Below are 21097 nucleotides of genomic sequence, written 5' to 3'. Positions count from 1 at the left end.
GCCGTAGAGACCCACTTATCCGGGCCGACCAATTCGCCCCACGGCGATGGTCCCAGGCGAAGTACAAATAGACCTTCGCCCCCGATCCATAGTTAATAAGACAAGCCGTCTATTTCACACTATTCTGCCGCGTAGTACGAGTAACCTCGGGCATGCGACAGTTATAAGCCCAGCTACTACCAACCCTGACTAGCTAGCTACCCGAGCGAAAGTACGACGCTGGCACTGAATTCCTAAGCCCTCATCCTCATCTCTTCGTTCCCCAGCTTAATTCTGTAACGATGTCGTCTGCAACTACAAATCTCGCTACCAACCGGAAGCTGACTTGCCGACGCGACTTTCCCGCCTGGTGGCTAACCTTTGAAGTCGAAGCCAAGGCGAAGGACGTCTGGCAATACGTCAACCCAGACGACTACAGCTCTGGATCTGACCCAAGCGAAGTAGAGGAAATACTCTCGCTTGGAGAGTGGATTTCCTATACGAACTCGCAACAGAGACAGGACTACGACGCGGCCCGCGCCGCCTACGATGCGATCATTGAAGCACAAGCGGAGGCAGAAGGCGAATCAGTCGCGCCTATACCTCCAGACAACCCAGAGACCCTGACAAAGAAATCGTCTGGGATCCTCGAGAAGTACACGAACTACATCGCTGGAAAGGCAGGCCGCGACGCGAAGAAATCCAAGAAGGAACGCTCGTATGAAGCTCTCGATAGATGGGTAAAAGAGACTGTTGCAGAAGATATCCTTACACCTGCGCAAATGGAGCTACTGGCCTTAGGAGACTGCACGCTTCGCGCCCTAATCCGGATTTTAAAGCGAAGATACGCCCCAAGCGACTCTGCAAACCTCACTACCGTACGCAAAGAATACCAGGCCGCTATTAACCGAGCCAACACGAGTATAAACCCAAGCACCTGGCTTAGAGACTTCCGAGGCGTCTATCTCAAGGCGAAGCAACTAAAGCTCCCAGAAGTCCAAGGCACTCTCGCCTTGAAAACGTTCTTACGAGCGGTGGGACGAAGGTTCGCCCCAACGTAGGCTACCTCCAAGCTCACCGACATTCTGAAGCGAGAGCGGAGTGGAGACAGAGTCCCAGACGTAGGCTAATACGCAGACATGCTTGAGGACCTGCTTTATGAAGACACTCTCTATGGAAAGAATCGGGGCAAGTCGACTGGAATCTATGCGACTCTAGCGGGGCGCTCCGACTCTGTAATCTCCAAACAGCCCTTCGCCCCTAGAAGAAAGACCGGGAGCGAGTCATGCGCCTGCAGTTACTCTCACTCAGTAGATCCAATCAACTGCGCTCGCCTCGAACTCGTCCTCACAGGAAAGACCCGCATCCTAAATATAACGGTCTCAAGCGAAGAGAGCGGACAGATTCGTTAAACGATTAATTCCAGGGACTACTTAGACCTACAAGCCGAACTCGCCAGGAAAGGCTGGCTGAAAGCCGTAAGGATCCCTCCGAATCAACCCTAGAGGAGGTCAAACAAAGACAGAGGAAAGAAGCCTCAAGACGACTCAACTGGAAAAGCAACACTCCCGGCGAACGTCGTAGCGGTTACAATAAGTGAGCCTCTCTTAAGGGAGCTTGCGCCGGACGCTGCGCCCGAGCCGAATCAACTGTCGGTCTTCGTAACTCCACTCACAGGACCACACTTCCTCTCGCGAAGCACGGTTCTAGACAACTGCGGAGCCACTTACCTCGTTAACAACCTCGATCTCTTGGAGCCCGATTCGATTCGCCCTACAACAGGCGAAGAGAGGGTCGACTCAGGCACAGCCTCGTACCCCATCCTTGCGACGGGAACCCGGATTCTGAAGGGAGCGCTAAATAGGCCAAACGGCCTACAAGACCTGACACTTCAAAATATGGGTTACGTGGAGAACTTCCATGTGAACATCGTGTCGGAAGCGCTTCTGCGGAAGACAGGGATCTGGTACTCTGGCCTTGACAGCACCCTTCGCGTCGGAGGATACAAAGATAGTTCTGTAGTTAAGCAGCTTACGAGGAAGGCGAACATCACCTTCTTTAAATACAAACCTGGTTCTGCGTACTCTTCCTGCAAACGGATCGCAGCGAGTGATGCTGGAATCGTGAGCACCCTAGTACTGGTAACGCAGAAAACGAAGCGACCTTCGTATGAGACCCCTGAAACGAGGAGCGATGATGCCTGGCTCTGGCACCTACGATCTAGACACCTCGCGCCAGCAGCACTTGAGAAACTCGTGCTTAACGCTTGGGGGGTGAGGATCAAGGGCCCAGCTCGTATTAATTGCCAGCATTGCGCGACGACCCACGCCAGACAGGTGATTTCCAGGCGAACGTCGGAGCGAAGAGCAACAAGACCGTATTACAGGATCTCGTGGGACCTTTTCGACTACCCAAGAGGTTACGACCGAAGCCGCTGGCTATTAGTAATTAAAGACGAATTCACTAGCCGGCTCTTCACATTCCCACGCATAAGCAAAACCCATAACGACGTATTCAAGGCCATCCGGACTTTTAAACGCTGGGTGGCCAGACAGCGAGGCGTACTCGTTTGCAAAATACAGCAAGATGTAGAACAAGCTGTAATTGCGATCAATAGTTACACGGAATATCAGGTCTAGACCTCAGATAATGGAATTGAAATCGAAGCGACTCCGCCACACACGAAGGAACCGAACGGGGGAGGCGAAAGGGCTGGCCAAGAAATTATCACGCGAGCAATCAAGATGCTAGACTCAGCAAGCCTCCCAACCTCTCTCTGGGTCGAAGCAGTAATGGCAGCTGCCTACCTCTACAACATGAGCCCTCTGCAGCAAAGAGCCTGGCTCTCACCCGTTCAAGTCGAAGAGCAGTGGTTCCGGCAATACTTTCGCTGGTGGCAACCCGCTTACCAAGCCAGCCTGGGACGCAAACTTCGCCCGCAATGGGGATGGATCTACGCATACGGCTGCAAGGCTTACCCGTTAAAGAAGGATCGCGAGGCAAACAGAAATAGACGCGACTTCAAAGTGGAACCGCGAGGACATATTGGATACCTAGTGGGCTACGTTCCGAACGCCCACAATCTGTATAGGATCTAGATACCCTCGCTTGACCAAGTAATTATCACACGTAATGTGACGTTCAACGAGAGCACTTTCTACTCGAAGGACGACGCGAAATCTGCAATCGCAAGAGCTAAGGCTCGCGCCGTTGTAGACGAGATACAGGAGCCAGTCTCCCGTGCCAACCTCAAATTCCAGTTTCTCGGAATACTGGATGACAGCGAGGCCGCGTTAATACTTGAAACCAAGCAACCATCGCCACGAACCCCTGCGCCAGCGAAACGGCCCCCAAGCGGAGCGACGGAACCTGACTGGCAGGGGGGATAGCTGCTTTCCCCGGAACCTACGCCTCAACCCGACACGAACCAGGATGAGGATAGTAGGGCGGGCACGCCTCGCATCGCGACTCCCGAAGCGAACGAAGCAACGCCTGCACCGGAAGACGACCACTTGGACCCGAATCCAGTAGCCAGTAACGTTGTACACGCCGATACAGACGACGTAGTACACGTCGGATACAGCACTCTACGAATCCCGGACGTAGAGGACGATTCATATTCAGAAGTCCGAGGCGAAGACTCCCAGACTCACCCGGTGCGGCCACACTCGGAAAATAGGGAACGGAGCGACCCTCAGGATAGGTCGGAGCGGGTGTACAACCGCGAAGACCAAGGCCACGAATACAAACCACGGCGTTCGCCACGGTTTGCGAATCACTTTGCGTTTCTGCATACGGAACGTAACTGGGATGCCTTCTTCAACACGTATTTACCAGATAAAGGCAAAGCGTACGAAGAGGCAACCGAAGGACACTTTTCCCTCCACTGCTTCGTATAGGCATCAATACACCAGACGAAGCAGACCAGACAAGAGGGAATACAGAAGGCGAAGATCCACTCTGATGATCTCATCAAACTTCCGAAGATGTGGAAGGACGTTGAGAAGATGCCAACTGGCCTCCAAGAGCTGTTTTACGACGCTGCACGCGTGGAAATCAGTAAATTGGAGGAAATGTCCGCCTGGAAAGTTATTAACCAGGAGGAAGCAAAAACGAAGCCTATACCTTTGAAATAGGTTTTCACGTACAAGATTAATCAGAACGGATACCTCAAGCGCTGTAAGGCGAGGATCTGTATACGAGGCGACCTCCAAGAAAAGCACCCCCTCGAACAGACATACGCAGCGACACTCGCCGCCAGAACGTTTAGGGTGGCGATGGCGATCGCTGCGCAATTCGATCTGGAGGTCTAACAATTCGACGTTGTGAATGCGTTTCTCAACGCTGAAAGAGGACCAAACGATCCCCCAGTCGTTTGCTATCTACCAGACGGCTTCAAACAGCGCGGGAAGTACGTTAAGCTGCGACGCGCCTTGTACAGACTACGAGACGCCCCATTACTGTAGTACAAGGAGTTTTCCTCAACACTCCGTCGTCTGAAACTCAGACCTACAGACGAGGACCCGTGCCTATTCCAGACAATAAACAAGCACGTCTTGGTCCTCTTCTATGTAGACGATATTCTCGTCTTGTACCACAGAGACTACGCGAACGAGGGTAAGGAAGTAATTAACGGGATCAAACACGACTACGAACTCAAGGACCAAGGACCAGTCCAATGGTATCTTGGGATTCGAATCGTACGAAATCGCAAAGCCCGGAAGATCTACCTCGCCCACAACCAGTATATTGAACGCGTAGCGAAGAAGTTCAACGTGGTTAACCACCGCGCACCAACAACCCTGCTACCTCTAACTTCGCTTGAGAAGTATAAGGGACAAGCGACACCCGCTAAGGTGAAGACCTACCAGGAGAAGATCGGGTCAATCCTGTATACTGCAGTGATGATCCGCCCAGATGTTGCTTTTGCGTGTGCTATACTGTCGCGTTTCCTGACGAACCCGTCTCCCCAGCACCATTCCGCAGCGAACCAGGTGATCCGTTATCTATACCATACTCGATACCTCGCCCCGTGCTTCGGTATCTCGGGGGGCGAGGAAGCGCAAGTTCTCCTGATTGCAGGCGACGCTTCGTTTGCGGATGATGAAGAGACACGACGTTCGTCTCAAGGATACGTGATTTCGCTGTTTGGAGGACCAATCCAGTGGAAGGCTGCGCGCCAGAACACAGTCACAACGTCAACAACCGAAGCGGAGCTCCTTAGCCTTGAGAATACTGCAAAGGAGACGATCGCGCTGAAACGACTACTTCGAGATATTGATCTCGACCTTGGAGACGTATGGAAGATCCACTGCGACAACCGCCAGACGATTCGCCTCGTGGTAGGCGATAGAGAACGTATCTCAACCAGGTTACGCCATGTAGATATCCAGAATATGTGGCTGCGCCAGGAGCACGCGAAAGGCTCGTTCTCTGTGGTATTCATGCCAACAGACGAAATGCCAGCCGATGGGCTTACAAAGTCACTTTCCCGCGCGAAGTTCGAGAGATTCAGAGCACTTCTGAACCTGCAAGACGTACAGTCACAGATACAACGAAACGAAGCGCAAGAAGCGGGAGCAAGTGAGGCCTGCAGGCCGGTTTTATTTGAAGTATTGGCCCCCAATGGCCAGGAGGCATAAGTGGCTCCTGGGAGCCCAGTTCCCGACACGAATTGGCTCTCACTTTCGGAGAGCGGCCGCGTACGTATCCATCAGGACGTTGTACGCGGGGACCACACCGGCGGGTAGATGTGATCCAACGAGGCTGTCAATCGCAGCCCGAAGACCAGCCGCCTCTGCAGACGAAGGTTTCGCCTCAGAAGACGATCCGGCCGCCGAACCGCCATCAACAGGCGCGTTCCCACCCGGAGGCTGAACAGGCTTGTCCAAAGACTCGCCCTTGTTCTGACCACCAGGCGGTACTACCGCCACCTCGCCCCGACCCTCACCCTCGCCGTACTTAGCTTCGTCGAGGGCCTCGCGGAGAGCACTTTTCACGCGAGCGAAAGACTGCAAACACAGTTAGCCAGGATCAGCGCAAGGCAGCAGACGAATACACGTACCTTCCGGGGTGTACCCGGGGTCCTGTCAGCAGCCAGGAACCTCAGCCCCAGACGAAGCACCTCGCCGGTCGCCGGTACGCACGGCTTCTTGACTTCCCGGCAGTGCTGGCACTTTTGTGAGGTGCCGCTAGGCGCACACTCGCCGTATGACAGTCCCGCCAGTGCACTACAAATGCACTGGACGCAGACGGCGTCTCCGAGCGGTGGCAGCTGCTGAGGATCCTGGAAATCGGCAGGATCATTCTGCCCCTCTACTCACAAGTCAGAAACCGAGACGAACTTCGTATGACAGGCACACTTACCAGGGCCCGCGGTGCCCAAAAGAGGCTTGCGGCCTCGGCGCTGCCGTTTGGGAGCCGGCGACTCATTAGGCTTGGGCCCTGAACCCTCACCCTCTGTGCCACCGGACCCGTTGTTGCCAGGCGGTGGTCCTGGGGGCTTAGGCTGTAAACCCTCACCCTCCGAACCACCACCCGGGTTGGCGGCGCCATCTTCTTCTACGCGAGAAGTCAGAAAGGAAGCGAAAGACGAAGCGAGGTCAACAAGAACGTACTGTTTTCAGGCGGGAGCCCAGTTTCCGAGGAAGGGCCGCCACCCTCCCTCACCTTGCGCTTGGCGGCAAGCGCCGCGCGCGCCTTGGCGGTAGCAGCCGCCCGTTCTTCTTTGCTTTTTGGTGGCATCTAAACGAACGACGTTAGCTTATTGATATCACAGGCGAAGATTCGCGCGCAAACGTGCGCGCGCGCGGGTTGTGATGCTGGAAATATACGTACGTGTGTGTGTGTGTGTGTTTGTGTGTGAAGAGGAGAAGAGAAGAGACGAACCGCGCAACTGGGAATATTATTCCTGGGCAACGAGCTCGCTTCCAAATCGGGTATTGCGCCGAAATAAACAAGCTCATCGAACGGAAGGAACAACAACTTGATGGGCAAACACGCAAACACACTTTTCACGCGATATCGAATAGCAAACAAGCTGGCAGGCGACTTCTTCGCCTATTATTTCATTTGTCTATTTTTATTTGTATTATTCTCGAGGCTGTGGGTGGGAAACGAAGGATCGCAGCCGTTGCTGTATTGCAGACGACTCTGCGCCGTCTGGGGGGGTATGTCGTGATGCCGCAACCCTTCCGGGCAGCCTTGCGCAGCCTGCCGTAGAGACCCACTTATCCGGGCCGACCAATTCGCCCCACGGCGATGGTCCCAGGCGAAGTACAAATAGACCTTCGCCCCCGATCCATAGTTAATAAGACAAGCCGTCTATTTCACACTATTCTGCCGCGTAGTACGAGTAACCTCGGGCATGCGACAGCATCAGAGTCGGGATTCAGAACACTGGTTTCCTTGACCTCCAAAATTTGGAGGTGCCGGCACTAGATGTCAACTCTCGGAATCAGTTTGGCTAGAAACCCTTGTGGTAGGCGAGAAAACATGGGCATGTGAAATCGCGCAGTTGTTGCTCGGAAGCGGAAATCAGAGACGAGTGCTACTGGAAGACAAGCAAATGACATAGGTAAGTAAACACACACCAAGTCGTCTACGTGATCCTTCAATTAAGCGCTGAAAGGCAGGGTTACCCCTCTTATGAAACATATTCAGACCTGTACATACTGTTCCATATATTCCTTGCTCTATGTACCGACCACGTGTTTCTGTCCCTATCAATCTTCAGCCCAAGGATTCTGGAAAATCTCGTCCGTATGAACGATCTTCGAACTCAAGGGAAGTGCTTCTACTCCTTCATGGTCATTGACCAAGGCATCGCCTAACAAAGTTTCTTCCAGATCGCCGGATGCGAACAGCCAACTAGTGACAGAACCATGGAGGAGTTCCCGTGAAGTATAGCTCCCGAGTGCTTCATGACTGCCTTCGTTGAGAGAGATCAGACTTCCAAGATTTGTCGTGCTTTCTGGCTCGATATTCATACCATTCGCGGCGTTCGCATGGGGACTCTCGATGTGCTCGCCGGCGTCTTCCGACTCTGTCTGCCAACTCTCAGATTTGTCTTTTCTTGCACTCTCCGTTTCGGCGGGGTCTTCTTCCTCCAATCGTGCAAGACCGGATGAAGAGTCTGAGTGCGAGTAACTCGACTCAGATTTAAGAGATTCCGAGTCGAGGCCAGAAGCTTCATCGTTGTAGTATGGGCATAGGTGTTCGTTCCCCGCCCACAACAGTTCAAAATGATACCGCCTGTAGCAATCTGTATAGACCGCATGCCGACGTACTCGCTCTGCGAAGTCTTTGACTTGGGCGTGGTAGCCGCAGGAAACCAGCACACTGTCCCATATATCTCTGGCATAGCTTCCTCTCTCGTTATTCTGGGCCGCTTGCTCCCAAATTGAGAAACCTTCGTTATCCTGAGATAATATGTTGGCGCCGGCCTCTATTAAAGTAACAAGTGCTTCCCTGTCAATGTGAACGCATTTGTCAATCATCCGCAGACGTCCAACTAAGCATTGCAGACAGGTCCGCCCATATGAGTCCTTCACATTGACATCTGCTCCAAGCTTAATCAAGGTGCGCATACGTTGAAATCCTGAGTTGTTGGTGCACATGTGCAGCAAGGTCCGACCGCATTCGTCTTGTTCGTTAATGTCGACGAATATCGCACCAAGTTCAAACACACTCTCAAAACAGATCTTGCATTTTTATCAGCACTTTTATGAGAGCTAGGGAAGGCAGGTGTCAAACCAATTCAGGTTTCGGCTTACCAGATCGTCATCGTTACTAGCAAGGTTAAAATGGAACGCATTACTGGTGTCCTCGCTGCGTATCAAAAGCGTCGGATCTGCACCTGCAGCAAGTAGAGTTCTGAAAGTTTGTAAACAATGCGGCGATCGATATGTAAGCAGAGAAGGGAGCCGTAAAGCAGTACTAATTTCGGTGCTAAAACTTTTCAGCTTTTTGACCTCATTCAAACATGAAAAACAGAGCGACCCACCCCCACAGATGTGCAAGTGAAGGGTCAGACCTGCACACATCGTCAGAGTTGGCCAACTCGTCAACATCAGCACCATGCTCGATCAAAAAATTCGAAATGTCAGGCTGACTGTGCGCGTACTTTTCATGGCGTCAGTCTACGTTTTGGTATTCAACACTAAGCGCGAGAACGCTTACGTGGATTAGCGGTGCCCCTTTCTCATCTCGGTCTTGCAAAGAGGCTTCTCCCATTGCAATCAATCGCAGAAACTCATCAAACAGTCCCATCCTAACACATTGAAAGACACGAGAGTCACTAGGTCTTATCCGACCAATTGAGAGAGCCGGCGCGAATGCATGGAAGCCATTCACTTGTTGCAGTTGCCGTATGGAGAGTTGGATGTGATGCAAGCCGCCTTGAGCTGTTGGTCGGAAGGCTATGGTGGCAATGTACTCTTGCTGCTCTTCATCGCATTTTGGGTTTTCGTAAATTCGCCATTGTTTTCTGGTTGATACCAGCCAATTGCCAAGTTGACTCTGGTACAGAGCAAGCTTTTGCGTTCTTCTCGCTATCCTTCCGCTGGATAGACCAGAACTGTATTGGCCTAAAAACTCGATTTTAGCAGGTGAACCGCCACGGCGCCCTGTCTCGTCTACTTACTTCTTCCCTGGGAGTTGAGACTGAGTTTCGGACTGGAGCTCAAGATCCCAAGAATCTGCCTCAGTTCTCTCCGGTTCTCCTTCTCCCCGCCAAACGAGTTTGGCCCTGGACTTGATAGCTGCCCTTGCTCCACATGTTGAGGTTTTGTATCCATTTCCTGAAGGAGCGTCTCAAGGTCTTCGATAATGTCTTGAGCTTCGTCGGATTCCGCAACTCGGTCTTTTTCATCGACTAGTACAGAAAGCCTTTGGATACTGCCCACCACCTTGGAATTTTCACTCCCAGCGTTTCTTCTATGAGCAGGGGCGGTGTCAAAGGTGTTGCCACATCTTGAAGGAAACAGCGTCGACCGGTCTCGCAATGCCAAGCCGTTAACCTTTTCTTCAAGTTTGGCAAACATCTCAAATATTGAGGCGGACTGCTGGATGGACACGGACGGCAAGCTTTCAACTTTTAGCGCCAGAGCATCGACAGCATTCTGGACGTATTCAATCCGCGAGGCGGATCGAAACACATCTTCGTTAATCTTTTGGAGACTCGTGTGCTGTTGCCGTATCATGTTTGACTGTTGTTCGTTCCCCGTTATGACCTGTGAAATCCGGGAAGAATTAAGGTGCGCGATGCGGCTGCAACTCATCAGCCGAGGGCTTCGATAGTCATGAGTCAAAAAGAAATACATGTAGCGTACATGTCTATTAAGCCGATTTCAAGCGTGAAGCTGGTGACATATCCGGAAAAAATGGCTAGCATATCCCTGATTTCGTCTTCACAAAGCGGCAACTTGAATTTCTTCCGCAACGTGCTATACAGCCTCTCATTCGGCTGTACCTGCAGTTTGACGAGGGTTTTGCTGAACCGTTCGACATCGTCGTTACATCGCTTCAGCTGCTCGATCAGAGAAGGACTGGATTCAAGGATGCCCGGTAAGTCCTGAAGAGACTGTGTCCGCTCGTATGCTGCCCGCAGGCCGTCGAGAGCTCTTGCAAGGTCTTGCAGCTTCTGTGGTCCATCCTTGACACTTGAAATGAACTTATGAAATGTTTTTATGGATGTGAGCCCGAAGCCGATGAAGGCGACGAGACTTGCGCCCACCTCCATCGCAGATTTGATGGCGGAAGGTGACAAGGCTGCGAGGAGATGTTGTCAAAATGCCGCGCGGCTTCTGACCTGGCACGGATTCCGCTGCGCCTCTCTGTCAGCCCAACTGGCTGCGATGAGCCTATCATTTCGCTGCATGTAAGAGACCACATGCATTGTCGGCTTCATAGCCCGATACGCTACAGGTGACAGCGAAGGCTGTGTTGTATCCTATCGAGTGCGAATTGGTAGGCAACAGTACTCTGTTGTGTGGGGCAGCAGCCAATAAAGGGCCAGCCGAGATTTTTTTTAACCAACCAGATAGTAATGTGTTGGGTGGTACCTCCATAGCCTCTATATTATGGCTGTAATAGCAGTACCGGCAGCTTCCTGAGTTGCAAATCGCCAACCCACACTGCTGGCTTTCTGACCTTGTCCTTTTTTTCCTCTCTAGTTATGAAATCGTGAGCTTGTTATTCATTGCGTAAGGCAAGAATTGTATTAAACCCGGGCTGGTTCAGGTTTAATCAGCTGCCGCTCAGTTCTAACGACAAAAGATGAAGCTATAGGCGTAGGTTCTGGAATATTGCTCTAACCTCCTTTCTTTCTTACATTTTTTAACACATAGCAGCACCAAACTCTTCAACCACACTGCAGTTTCTCGATGTTGAATATACGCGTGATTTAGAGTACGGGCTGGGGGTTAACAGATGTTAGTTTTGTGTCTATTGTGCAACTATCCAAATAACTAGTCCGTTGTGATCCAATCTCGTTAGCCCTTTCAAGTCTATTGGCCTTCCACCATCCTGTCATCCTCGACAAAACAACTTGGTGCCGCCCAATTGCGGGTGTCCCATGAACTCATCGCTGTCGGTGTCGTATCCCTACGCATCAAAGAACCCGTACCAGTTCCGACTTTGGTTGGTCGTGCCTAGACAAGTATAAAGCCCCGTGGGAGGACGGAATCATGGGCTTGTCACTGTGCCACTTTGTTTGTTGCAGCCAGGTATCCGACAGTGGTATTTTCTGCTTACAGTGTTAAACTTTTAACTCTAAACAGTACAATGACAAGAGAGCTTACAGCGGGCATAAGGTATGTATAGTAAAAAGTGTCTTATAGTCTCTGTAAGTGAAATACAGACAAAGAGCCTGTATAAGTAGGCATCCTATAAGCTAGTCACGTGTAAGCGTATAGGATATATACACCGCTAAGTGCTGCAGCCACAGAAAAAGGCTTGGCAGAATGAAGCTATCGTGACAAGTACTGTATAGGGTTTATAACTCGTTGTCATGATAGTTCGCATTAGAGGGTACAGTGATAAGTCGTGTACTTAATAATGGCAGCATCGATGATATTGAATTACAAGTAATGTCGATAGGCTGAGATTTATTAGAGTGCAACTCACAAGTTGATTATTCAAGAAATATAAAAGTATTCTGTGTAATCCAGGCGCCAGCTCTTATACCTAAGCGTTCTTACTAGGCCTCTTTATTACTGCAGCGTAACATGCTATTCAAAGACATGTCGAAGTGCACTAGGACCCAGGAGTGGGCCTTGTTGTATCCACCACTTTTTGACGTTGCTCCTCCCTCTTATATCTAGGCAGAATTCTTGATCATCATTGTCATAGCAGCCGAGACAGTTAGAGCCACATTTTTCTTCAGGCCAATGGTCATTCTCAAATTTCTCCTTGAGGTCTCCACTATGAGACCGAGACTCGGGAGTATGCTGGGAGCCATGTGTCGATCTCTTCAGAGAAGCCCACATGGTCTTCAGGTCGCTCAATTCTTTGACAGTGCTCTCGCGTTCCTTTTGGAGAAACTCGGAAAGAGCCCGAGGTAGAACGTGGACGGTTGTGGTATTCGGAATCTTCCAAGCCTTGCAGTTGCCAACACCGTCTCTAGCGATAAGTTCATCCCGTTGCTTCTTGAGCCACTCGCGCTGGATCCTCCGCTGGTGCTCGGGATATTCTTCAGAAGAGCCGCCTGCCTCGATGAACTCTTTGAAATGGCGGCCACCGGGTCCTGACCAAATAACCCCATACCGCCAATTTTCTGGCCCGAAAAGACATAAAGCCGCGTCAGCAATTTCGGCTTGAACGACGATGAAGTCACCGCTCGTGTAGGCCATGTCGACAAGTTCTCTTTCTGGCGTTGTTTTCTTTGTCATGGTTGAGAGCTCGATGTCATCCACCGTCCACTCGGCAAGCAGGAGCTCCTCGACATTTCCTAGCAGTCGAAGGATACTAGAAAATTCCACCTCTATGTTTAGGGGATATGGGTCAAGCCAACTTGTCTCTTCCGAATCCGTTGTACGTTCCAAGGCCAGAGAGCGAATTCGTTGTAGATCCGCTGGGGCGAATTGCCCCACATCCCATGGACAGGGACTCAGTAATGAAGACGTTGCTAACCTATATGACAGAGAATACTGAAGATAAAGAGTATCTCTGTGGAAGTTGAACCAAGTCCTGGGCCCGGCCGACCGTGTCGAAAAGGCCAGCTCGTAGCCGCGTCTCATCAGAGACGCTCGAGAATCTGAGCAAGTGTGCAACAGGGGCGGAATCGGAGCTTGACTGTACAGGTAGCCTTCTCTGGCGAACTCCCAGGCGATATCCGGCACGTCCATCATCCAATGACATGATCTTCCCGGCCCAATCTTAGAAGGCGTCCTTGGCGGCTGCTGAAGGTGGCCGCCCTCAACAATTCCAAAGAACTCAAGGGTCTCGGGACGGAAACTGTGTCCAGGGGTTGAGAAAAGGCGCGGGGGGTTTGCCAGATTTTGGACACGCGTCTGGATGATGGCGGCCCAATTAACACGAAAGAATTCGATGTCGGGGTGGATTTCAGGTCGGAGAGTCTGAGTGCGAAGCTGGTTTCTGAACTCTTTGTAGCTGATCTTCGTCTGCTCATTGAGACTCACAACTCGAGGCGGCGTTGCAAGCAAATATATTTCTTGTCGGATTTCGGGAGGAAGGGAACGGAATAGGGAGAAGGTGATGGGCTCCATATCTTCTTGTGGATGTGGCTTGGTCACTGCAGCGATATAATCAGATGGGGATTGTTTTCGACAGACGCGTCTTTGCGTGAAATTTTATGGTTTGTAGATGTGGCCTTCGCAGACTCTGTAAGGAATGTAAGGGATATCGGACATCCGGCAGTAACAACATCCCTAAGCACTTCAATCCTAACCAGAGTTACATATTCAACAGACTAACCATAGCTCTCAAGTGGCCCAGACCCTAACTATAACGTGTGAGTTCTAGGCTAGTCGTATGTTTTTTTTTAAAAGATTTATATATATACATGTATATCATTTACAATTTTTCTGTGGTTATTTTACATTAACTTATAAACCGACGATATTGTGTTGGCGTGTTACTGTTGGTGCGTTAGTGCGCCACCTCATCCCTTTGATTTGTGTGAGACGGTGTGCCAAATATCCCCTCTGACTAATCGTCTTGGCCTGTACATATTCCACTGAGCGCTGCGCAATCCTCTCGCCGAACAACCAACCACTTTTGCCTACGAAACCCTCGCTCTTACGCTCCTGGCTTGTCGCACCATCTCTGTGTTTTCCTCGCTAGATTCACTAGATTCTCTGCTTAAGTTGTTCTCTTCGGCCGTCTCCGCAGTTACTGTCGGTCTCTTGGCGACCGTAGAGCCACATACCGGTTCAAGCCCGGAGATCGTTGTTCCGCCGCCTCCCTTTCACTGCCTATCCCGGCCACTTTGGTCTGATTAGTAGCTACCTATATCCTCTTTTCGGAGGTTAAATGAATGTGAAAGGTCTGGGAATGACACCATGAACCCCGCGACTTGTATCAGGTCGGCCTTGGAATAGGTGAGAGGATGGATAGTTTGATAGAGCGGCATGTTTCACTGCTTGTCTGCGCCGGCACACGAAGTAGTTGCACATCCTATTACGAACCTGATTTTCCATTCAGTCTTCCTTCAACTGTCATGGAAGATACCTTTTGCCGTTCATGCAAAGACCACTTTCCCTCCCTGCATGCCATCTCCCCTCCTCCGACAAGTCGCTGTCGTCACAAGCAGGGTGCAACGTGGTGCGGCGGCTAAAACGACTTTCTCCACAAGCTTAATTTAAGTATATTGAAAGTCCGGGGTGCATTTATTCCCGGCAAATAGAAGGCACATCTTCCATGCATGGCTTCTGCCGGTAGCTACAACACTACCATCCAGTCAGGCAATCCTCGGCGCCAGAACGCACACAAGCTTCGTCTTATGAGGAATTTTTCATGGTAATTCTTTCATGACTGTGGGCCGGCCCGTCACCCAAGTGAACAGAGAACTCCAAGCTTCAACAGCTAAAGGGCCTGTCGTTGTGTATTCTAATCATCTAAAATACCAAGCATAGACAATCTATTAGATATTAGATAGATGGGCCGCCAAAGCCATGCAACGATCCTAGTACCTTTGTTATACCACTTCAAACCCTGTGACGCTTGACGCCGCTCGGCATTGGTCGCCTATATTGCACCCAAGAAACCACATAATCTGGTGCCGCGTCTGGCTTACCGATACGACCATCACGCGGTCTGCGGTTGGCAGGGGATGCAATGCAGCGCCAAGTCGAGGCCGAATAGATCCGTCCGTTCAATCTTGCCGTGATTACTTGTACCGCCGATCCCTCCAGTTGCAGAGACCACCCCGAGGTAACGCCAGGGAAGCAGGGCCTCCGGACCGTCTCATTAACAGCTTGCCGAGGGTGGTGATGGATGCCATCATCCTTGTAGATGGCGATGCCCAGCGCCATAAAACGTTGTCAAAGGGTCGTGTTTTCCGGATTCACCATCTCGCAGCACAATCTCCAAGAGATCAAACACAGCCGTAAAGCCATTCTGCTAAACGCCAACTTCTCATCATGAAATTCCTGACTATTGCAACGGTCCTGACGGTGGCAGTCTCCGAAGTGTCTGGCCACTACATCTTCCAGCAACTCTCCATTGGCGCCCAGAAGTTTGGTGTGTTTGAGCACATTCGAAAGAACACCAACTACAACTCGCCCGTGACGGGTCAGTATCCCTTGTTTCCTCCCTTGTAAAGAGACGTGACCGGCTGACAACCGCCAGACCTCGCCTCGAACAACTTGCGATGCAATGAGGGCGGCAACAGCGGCGCGGCGACCACGGTGGTCCAGGTGAAGCCGGGAGACAGCTTCACCTTCACCCTCGACACGGCCGTCTATCACCAAGGCCCGATTTCTCTGTCAGTGAAAGGTCCGCGTTAAATGAGGGCCCCCTTTGCTAACGGTTGCATAGTTTCCTCTCCAAGGCCCCTTCTCACGTCCAAGACTACGACGGGTCCGGGAAATGGGCCAAGTTCAAAGACTTTGCGCCGACCTTCTCCAACGGCCAGGCAACATGGCCCCTGAGACGTAAGGAGACAATTCTGGCTCAACGCCTCCATTCATCATGTTAATGTCTGACTATTTGCAACGCCCAGAGACCTACGAGCACAAGATCCCCACGTGCCTGCCCAACGGCGAGTACCTGCTGCGAATCCACAATCTCGGGATCCACAACCCGTATCCGGCCGGCATCCCGCAGTTCTACATCTCGTGCGCGCAGATCAACGTGACGGGCAGCTCCGCCCCCGCGAGCTCGTTTGCGCCGACGCTCAGCATCCCCGGCGCTTTCAAGGAGATCGACCCTGGGTACACCGTCAACGTATGCGGCTCCTCTTGCGGTCTTGTGTAATTGATAGCGCTGACCAGCTTTTGCAGATTTACCAGCCGGGGTTCACTTCTTATGAGGTTCCGGGAGGCAAGGAGGTAAGAATATGTATCTCTCTGGGGGCGATCCGACTAGCTGACTTTTGCAGTGGACTTGCTAGACATTTCACACCTGGTATCGCTGGTGAAGCTGTGGACAAGTGGCGGAGGTTCTCGTAGAAAGATTTTAGCAAAAGGGTGATTTCTCGAGACTTTGCCTAGTTACATGGTTAGCACAGGGAATAGAAATAGCCTTTGGTCTCGGATTGAACAAGAGTTTGGGCCTGTCTAGTGTTCTGATAAATAAGTGACAACGTAAGCCTCACGTTTTGCAACCATAACCTCGCGAGCTCTCGCGTAGGGGGGGATGCCCATATGCAAAATAATGCTGAAAACCGATGAATAGCAGCGATAATTAACGCCAAGCTGTGCCGTTCTTCACCCCATGTCATATGCCATATGCCATATGCATAGAAACCTGCCAAGTTCTGCGGACGGTCCACGACCGCGTTTCAAGACAATGTTCGGCCACCTTTACCATGTAACTCCTCCAGATCGCACAGGAAACCCCGCGATCGTCGAGCATCTCAGCCCCCCCGCCATGGCCACGGGCGGTTGCCCCCCAAATCGTATAAGCCAGGAAACCAAACACTCACTCATCCGTCGGCCTTGGTATCAGCAACCATGCTATCTTTGCCACCTCGATACCAAGATTTCAGAACACCGCAGAGTCATCCGCCCCCCTCTATGTTTCGCGACCCGGGATGACAGGATAGCAACTCCCCTCCCCCGTAACGCGGAAGAATCCACCGGCTATATCCATCCGAGTCACATCGCGACGTCTCGGCAATCTAACCTCGACACCCTTCGCAGCTGATTAGGCAAGTGCCGGAGACGGAGCATGCAAACAACCCATGGATGGCCGGGTGGTCACGGACCGCGGTTGCGTTCCGGGAGGGGAGGAGGGCGTCGACGCCTGTGTTGGCCATGCCGGCAGCCTCACGATCCACGATGCTTATAAGCGATGGGACGGCCGACCTCTGTCGGCTATTTTCTTTTCCTCCTGCGAGCCCCATAGTTTGCATCAAACTCTATTGTCGGCGGAGCTCATCATGAAGTCTTTCGTTCTCGTTCTCGTGGCCCTTACCGCCTTTTGCGATGTCTCATCGGCGCATTGTAAGTGCCCTCACTCCCTCCGCACGCGCACCCCCCTCCCCCGTTTCCTGTCGTGGCTGCTCAACCCTTGACCCCAGATCGCTTCACGAGTCTCGTCGTGGGGGGCCGCAACACGGGCGAGTATGTCCACGTCCGACGAAACACGAACCACAACAGCCCCGTCACGGACGTCCTGAGCAAGGACATCGTTTGCAACGCCGGCGGCCTTTCTTCGGGCTCGGCGACGCAGGTCGCGACAGTGGCAGCCGGGTCCACGGTACGATCTCTCATTCACCACCACCACCCCCCCCCCCCCCCCTCTCCTCCCTTCGCCCTTCTTCCTCCTCTTCTCGGGGGTCGAACGAACAGGCTAGGCGTGTAACATGGGATGCAGTGCTGACTCGCCGGCTCTCTTGCGTGCTTGCAGGTCGGCTTCGCTATGGACCAGGCCATCTACCACGACGGGCCCGTCACCGTCTGGCTTTCGCCCGTCGGCTCCGGTAGTGTCACGACCTACGACGGCAGCGGGCCGTGGGCCAAGATCTGGGAGCTCGGGGCTCAGACTGGCAACGGCCAGATCAAATTCCCCGCCTCGAACCAGGCGGCCTTCAACTTCCAGATCCCCTCATGCACGCGTACGTGGACGAAGTCCCCCCTCTCTCTCCCTCCTTACTCCTTGTCTTCTGCTTGCCCGTCGAGTCGTCATTGATTATGCCGCGTCGTCGGTCGTATTAGTCAAGTTGTCGGTGATTAGCTGATATTTGACTAACAACGAGGGGGGGGCGGTTGCGTGCTACGTTGCCTCCCCCCTTTATGCAGCCCCGGGAGAGTACCTCCTACGCATCGAGCAGATCGGGCTACACTCGGCCAGCGCCAAGGGCGGCGCGCAGTTCTACATATCGTGCGCCCAGATCAAGGTCACAGGGGCCGGCAGCGGCCAGTTCTCCCCAACGGTCCGGTTCCCGTAGGTCCCCCCCCCCCCCGCTAGTCCCCTGAACTCTCCCCCCCCCACCGCGTCGCGCGCGCGGCATGATCTCGCTTTCGCTATTCTGATAAAACATTCTCCACAGGGGGGCATACACCGGCAACGAGCCCGGCATCCTGATCAACATCTACTATCCCGTGGTAAGCTCGCCCGCACCACAGACGGGGGCCCGTCGTGGCCGACCGGCGCACTAGTTGGCTAATGCTTGGCAGCCGACGACCTATACCGTTCCCGGAGGGCCCTTGGCAAAATGCTGATCCGTGAAAGACTTTTTTCCTGTTGTGGTAATTTCGAACATGATTTTTTCTATGCGCGGAACGGAATCGGTGAGATGAGGAAGGGCGGGGGGGGAAGCTGATGAATTCGTTGTAATGATGATTCAGAACGGGGTTGATGCTTACAAAGGAGCTATAGCCGTGGATCGCCGCGGCGGCGACGGCGGCGACGTCGGCCGCGCGCCGTGACGCTGAACGATCGGCAGGCTATAGCTCCTGTAAACGGTAGCGAGGTACAGCCAAACAGAACTTTATATTATTTGTTTTGTAAAATTAAGAAGTAAATGATCATTGTTTTTTTTTCTTTTTTTTTTTTTCTCTTCAAATTGTTTTTTAAAAAAATAAAAAGGGACCCGTTTGTGTTATCAGACTTTGATTGTCTATCTAAAGCTGCGTAAAGGCACGCGGCCCGTCGTCATTGGCATCGCTGCCCAGTTCTAGTACCGCGACTCTATGCCGGGCAGACATGATCTCTAAAAATAAAAAATAAAAATAAAAAAATAAAAAGAGTAAGAAAAATCCCAAAAAAACTCAAAAAACCCTATTAGAAAAAAACGCCATACTCCACCACCGCCCGCAAAAGACTTGGCAGAGCGCTCCCTCTTCGCCAAACGCCCTCTGCTAGTGTATAGTCGACCCGTAGAGAGGAAACAAAAATCCCCCCAAAAGCCAAGAAAATGCGCCATAAGTCGTTATTAGTCCAATCACCGGCCCAGAAGGCTTATAAAAAAAGGAGAAGAGTGCCCGCTCAAATCCCGAGCCGACGAGCTCCCCTCCCCCCCACCTCCCACCGTTCCGCTACGCTCACGACGTGTAGGCGCTCCACATCTTCTCGGGACTCCCGGGGTTGTAGTCAAAGTATGACTCGGTGACGGGACTTGACGTCGAGGGGGGGGCAGCGACGCGGTAGGTGTTGAGCGCAGACATGTCCAGGGCCAGGCTGGCGCCCGTGTTGAGGTTCCATCCGGATGTCGGCTGCTGCTGCTGTTGTTGGCTGGCGCGCAGGCGGCTGCATTCGTTGACCATGAGCCGGTAGGCGGAGGAGAGGGCCTCGTGCTTCTGACTCATTTCGTCGATCTGGAGCTGGAGCTCCTCGAGGCGCTGCTCCTTGCGTTTTCGGTAGGCGCGCTGGTTGGCGCGGTTCTGGGCGCGGCGCTTCTGGCGGGGGTGTTAGCCGGGAATCATTTTTTTACTTTGTACGGCCTCGCGGGACTGTAGCCGGGGTGGAGGGGGGGCATGCATCGGCCTCCGATCGACGCCATGGGCAGGATAAGGGATGATGTGGTAAATGATTAAAAAACTCACCGAAAGCACTGACTCGCTGCAGTCCTTGTATCTGTTGGCGCGGCGGCCCTTGGCGGAGGTCTTGGCGGAGGACTCGTCCGACACGCTCGCAGACGAGTGGCCCGACTCGTCGGTGCAGTCGCCGGCCTTGCTGGTGTCTATGCTCGACGTCGGGCTGGGAGGGGAGGACCACAGCGACGAGGGTGTGCAGTAGCCGTTCTCGTTGGAGCCCTGGGGACGGTGCGTTAGCTTGGCGGACCACGGAGATGAAGGCGGGAATGGGGCAGAAACTTACAATGCGAGCGGCGAACTGGGCTGCGATGAGGTCGTAGGCCGAGATGGCCGAGTTGGCGTCTGCCATTGAGGAGAAGTTGGAAGACATGGCGTATTGGGACAGCTCGGGTGTTGTGATATTCATTGTGAGAGGGGGTAGCTTGGTGCTCTGTGCGCTTCTTGTGTCGGCAATGGACGGTGGGATGAGACAGGCTGCGGCAGTGTGGCTATTCAAGGTTCACGATGACGATGACGAAGACGATGAAGATGACGTTGGCGAAGCGACTACTGGAGGATGGAGTATAGTGTTGAAGATGGATCTGTGGGATGAAGTGAAGGCGTGGGGATGGAGAGCAGTAGCGCAAAACTTGAACGAGAGGGGTGGTGGGCAGGGCGGTTATATATATTTTTGGCGGGAGGAGGGGGAGAGGAGGTATCGCCAGAATATGTACAAGAGACAAAAAATAAAGGGTGCGATGAGACAAGTCGAGTCTACTACACTAGCACCAAGACAGGATACGGAAACGGAGACGGACAGGGCTGCAGAGCAGAAGAGAGGCATTGGAGAAGAATGGGACCATCATGGGGAAGCGAAAGCCATGGGCCGGGGCCAATGAGGGCGCGCGTTAATGTCAACGCTGCTGGGCGTGTTGACGAAAAGTGATGAGCGAGTACCTGCATATGGAGTCAGTCTC

General features: G+C 52.5%; 6 protein-coding genes across 6 annotated transcripts; 2 read left to right on the top strand and 4 right to left on the bottom strand.

The window, feature by feature from the left end:
- Nucleotides 1-5660: 5660 nt before the first annotated feature.
- Nucleotides 5661-6723, bottom strand: EsH8_V_000944 (uncharacterized protein; the record flags this gene model as incomplete). The annotated part of the gene is made up of 4 exons (XM_083273460.1): nt 5661-5990; nt 6044-6294; nt 6346-6540; nt 6597-6723. The coding sequence occupies 4 exons, from the start codon at nt 6721-6723 to the stop codon at nt 5661-5663; spliced, it is 903 nt and encodes a 300-aa protein (XP_083126175.1).
- Nucleotides 6724-7703: 980 nt separating this feature from the next.
- Nucleotides 7704-10720, bottom strand: EsH8_V_000943 (uncharacterized protein; the record flags this gene model as incomplete). The annotated part of the gene is made up of 6 exons (XM_083273459.1): nt 7704-8681; nt 8754-8928; nt 8984-9102; nt 9160-9566; nt 9623-10248; nt 10311-10720. The coding sequence occupies 6 exons, from the start codon at nt 10718-10720 to the stop codon at nt 7704-7706; spliced, it is 2715 nt and encodes a 904-aa protein (XP_083126174.1).
- A 1489-nt stretch (nt 10721-12209) lies between these two features.
- EsH8_V_000942 (2EXR domain-containing protein) lies at nt 12210-13706 on the bottom strand (the record flags this gene model as incomplete). The annotated part of the gene is made up of 1 exon (XM_083273458.1): nt 12210-13706. One exon carries the CDS (start codon nt 13704-13706, stop codon nt 12210-12212), a length of 1497 nt encoding a protein of 498 aa, XP_083126173.1.
- A 1875-nt stretch (nt 13707-15581) lies between these two features.
- On the top strand, nt 15582-16416 carry EsH8_V_000941 (lytic polysaccharide monooxygenase auxiliary activity family 9 protein; the record flags this gene model as incomplete). The annotated part of the gene is made up of 4 exons (XM_083273457.1): nt 15582-15732; nt 15790-15925; nt 15979-16094; nt 16163-16416. 4 exons carry the CDS (start codon nt 15582-15584, stop codon nt 16414-16416), a joined length of 657 nt encoding a protein of 218 aa, XP_083126172.1.
- A 1126-nt stretch (nt 16417-17542) lies between these two features.
- Nucleotides 17543-19034, top strand: EsH8_V_000940 (lytic polysaccharide monooxygenase auxiliary activity family 9 protein; the record flags this gene model as incomplete). Its single annotated transcript, XM_083273456.1, has 6 exons — nt 17543-17606; nt 17684-17862; nt 18034-18220; nt 18405-18549; nt 18656-18710; nt 18954-19034. 6 exons carry the CDS (start codon nt 17543-17545, stop codon nt 19032-19034), a joined length of 711 nt encoding a protein of 236 aa, XP_083126171.1.
- A 615-nt stretch (nt 19035-19649) lies between these two features.
- EsH8_V_000939 (bZIP transcription factor) lies at nt 19650-20547 on the bottom strand (the record flags this gene model as incomplete). Its single annotated transcript, XM_083273455.1, has 3 exons — nt 19650-20003; nt 20151-20360; nt 20425-20547. The coding sequence occupies 3 exons, from the start codon at nt 20545-20547 to the stop codon at nt 19650-19652; spliced, it is 687 nt and encodes a 228-aa protein (XP_083126170.1).
- Between the last annotated feature and the right edge of the window lie 550 nt (nt 20548-21097).

This window comes from Colletotrichum jinshuiense, chromosome 5 (assembly GCF_051148585.1).
Source record: "Colletotrichum jinshuiense chromosome 5, complete sequence".
NCBI lineage: Eukaryota > Fungi > Ascomycota > Sordariomycetes > Glomerellales > Glomerellaceae > Colletotrichum > Colletotrichum jinshuiense.
This window is presented reverse-complemented; position numbering and strand designations above follow the sequence as displayed.